At 39.8% G+C, this 3,082-nt stretch overlaps 1 protein-coding gene across 2 annotated transcripts in view; it reads left to right on the forward strand.

Moving 5' to 3' along the window:
* Positions 1-3,082, forward strand: part of IFT52 (intraflagellar transport 52) — a 33,237-nt gene that overhangs the window by 16,257 nt on the left and 13,898 nt on the right. Inside the window, exons 8-9 of one of the 2 annotated variants that reach the window (XM_007464753.1) lie at positions 1,794-1,880; positions 2,100-2,102. In XM_007464753.1, coding sequence (XP_007464815.1) covers positions 1,794-1,880; positions 2,100-2,102 — 90 coding nt within the window. The remainder of the gene's footprint in view (positions 1-1,793; positions 1,881-2,099; positions 2,103-3,082) is intronic. The other variant, XM_007464752.1, reaches the window with a different exon arrangement.

Below are 3,082 nucleotides of genomic sequence, written 5' to 3' on the forward strand. Positions count from 1 at the left end.
CCTGCATCGGCAGGCGGACTCTCAACCGCTGCGCCACCAGGGAAGCCCGACATACTCTTTTTTAATTGGAACAAATTATAGACAGATGCTGGAAAAGGAAGCTGAAGACAATGGTAGAATCAGTCAGGACAGAATAAAAGGATTAAAAGACGATGTATAACCTATTTGAAATAAATGAGGTAGGGAAAAGAAAATACAGTTGACTCTCGAGCAGTGCAGGGGTTTGAGGTGCCAGCCCTCCGCACAGTGGAAAATCGTGTGTTACAGAGTCAGTCCTCTGTATATGCGGTTGTGCATCTGCGAATTCAACCAACCACGGATCGTGTAGTACAGTACTCTTTACTATTGAAAAAAAATCGCTGGTAAGTGGGCCCATGCAGTTCAAACCCGTGTTGTTCAAGGATCAGCTGTATACTAAGAAAAAGATAATATAAATCTGACTGTGAGTAGAGGTGTAGGTATTTACTCACCTACAGGGATTCAGATCGCAGCCCAGTTCATTCAGTCATGTCCCTGCTATTTCTATAGAATTCCACCCAATTCACTTCCTATTCTCAGTAACCTATCTGTTTGCAGTGGTTATGGTATAGTAATCGTATTATTTTTCCTCTGAAGCATTTGCTTTTAATGTGGGACAGGTCAGAGTTTGTTTTGCAAATTTTGTTTTATTTACAGAATTTGTGCATTTGCAGCTCAACAACTCTGCTTAGGTGTCATTCTTTCCCAGCGTGGTTGCAGTTGTGCCTGTTCTCTGTATGCGATGTTGCTAGAAAATCTGATTTCATTTTGTGTTTTTAATATTGCACTGTTTTTTTCTCATTACAAAAATAATATATGCTCATTGTAGAAAAACTTTTAAATGCAGAGATGCACTACTCTGAGGCAGCCCAGGCTGACGTTTTGATCATTTTCTCCCACTTTTGCTTGTGCCTCATTTTTGTTTACTTGCCTCACAGGCTTTAAACTCCAATAGCTGTACAATTGATGGTACACTTTTTCTTTAGCCTAATGTTATGACAGAAGCATTTTCCCATATTATTGAGAAACCTTTCTAATATATAATTTATAATATATAATTTAACAACTGGGGGAGGTTCCATTATTCTTCACCATATTTCTGTGGGTGAACATTTGGATTTGTTTCTAATCTTTTGTGATTATGACTATAAAGTTGTGCAGAGTTTTTGGTATGTTTTATACTGCTTTGTTGCATTTGTTGACAGTTTCAGCAACGTTGTGTCAAAGAAGTTACTTCACTAAACCTGACCAAAACTGTTTATAGTCATTTTTTACTTATTAATCTGATAGGAAAAAGAACTTTGTTTTAATTTTTTTTAATTACTAATATTAAAGTTTTTATTATTAACCAGTCGTTTCTTTTGTGAATTTTTCATGCTTGTGGCTTAGTTTTCTGTTTGGATCTTAAATACTGTTTTTTGCTTTCATAAATGTCTAAATCTTTATAGATTATCTATGGATTTGTCTGTTTTTTCCTTTAAGATTATGATATTCATTTATAATTTCACTAACAATGGGAAAATACTGTCGAACGAATTCACACTGCTTTCTATTAATGTCAAATTGGGTATAGAAGTGTCTAAGTTGAGAAGCAGGTTGGAATATAGTTGTTATCATAATTGACATTTCTAGACCATTAAAATACCCATGTGAATTGGCACTTCTTAGTATATAAGACATTTGCTCACATGGTTGTAATGATAAGTGTTTGGGGACTGAAATGCACGTGGTACGTTTTGGGATCTGAATATCTGACACTGCTTTGTCATCAACAGAACCAAGGTGGGAAACTGGCAGTGCTTGGCTCATGTCACATGTTCAGTGACCAATATTTGGATAAAGAAGAAAACAGCAAAATCATGGTAAGCTCTTCTCTTTTATCTAATGAATAATATGTATGATTTTCCTGTCATTAAAAAAAAGTACTGCTGAGTTCGTCTAGTCATTTAAAACCAGCTATTCAGAACCCATTATACACCAGGCACTAAGGATACAAAGACGAGTCAGGCATAGTCTCTGCTCTAAAAAAGTATATAGGACCCTGAGAGAGAATGTGAGAGACAGAGAAGTAAATCCAGAAGGATGTGGCGAGCGTTTCTAAGCACACCACCCCGGGCTGGGAGCCACCCTGGAGAAGTGGGGAGGAGCAGACCCAAGCAGGGCCTCCCGTATAGAGCCTAGGAACTCAAACTTTCTTCGAAAAGCCACGGGGAGCCCTTGTAGAGTGTCCAGCAGCCTTGGGCATAGTCAGATCTGTGAGTGCAGAAGATGGAAGGGAGAAAAGCCAGATAGGAGGCTGGCAGAGAAGGAACGGGGACCTGAATGAAGGCAGGGAAGGTGTCAGTGCGGGGACGGGCTGGCCAGCACGGGTGGGATTTAGGAGGGGTTATGATAGGACTGTCCCTGATTGAGGCGGGGAAGGAGGGAAAGGCATGGTAAGTGCAAAGGAAACATGTCCTGTGAAGGGTGACAGGGTGCAGGCCAGAGCTGGATGTTGGCGTGATGCCGGTGACTCCCTCAACCAGAGGGAGAAGGTCCCGCTGAGCTTTCTCATTAATGAAATAAGTTCCTTCAGCCTTAAGGATTAGTGTCTTATTGAGAGATTGATTTAAGATCTCGTTTCTGGGAATTCCCTGGCGGTCCGGTGGTTAGGACTCTGCACTTTCACTGCCGAGGGCTTGGTTTCAGTCCCTGGTTGGGGAACTAAGATCCCACAAGCTGTGAGCTGCGGCCAAAAAAAAAAAAAAAGTATCTTGTTTCTGTAGAATCTACACGAAGTTCCAGTGTCTTTATCACATTCTGGGGGCATCTTATTATATTGTACTTTTTAAGTTCAGACTGTCATCAGCACATTACACAGGGATTGTTTCAGAACAATGAACAAATTTTAATAAATTCTGGCTGGTGATTAAAGGTTAGAGTGCCCTAAGATAAATGATAAATTCCCAATAATAAAAATGGCACTAGGGTAAGGAAAACTTTGCAGTTTTCATATGATTTCACCAAGATAAGGGTGGCTACCCTTTTTCATATCACTGGTGTGTATTCTCTTTTCCTTTATGAT

Source organism: Lipotes vexillifer, unplaced genomic scaffold (genome assembly GCF_000442215.2).
Source record: "Lipotes vexillifer unplaced genomic scaffold, Lipotes_vexillifer_v1.1 scaffold53, whole genome shotgun sequence".
Taxonomy (NCBI): Eukaryota; Metazoa; Chordata; class Mammalia; order Artiodactyla; family Lipotidae; genus Lipotes; species Lipotes vexillifer.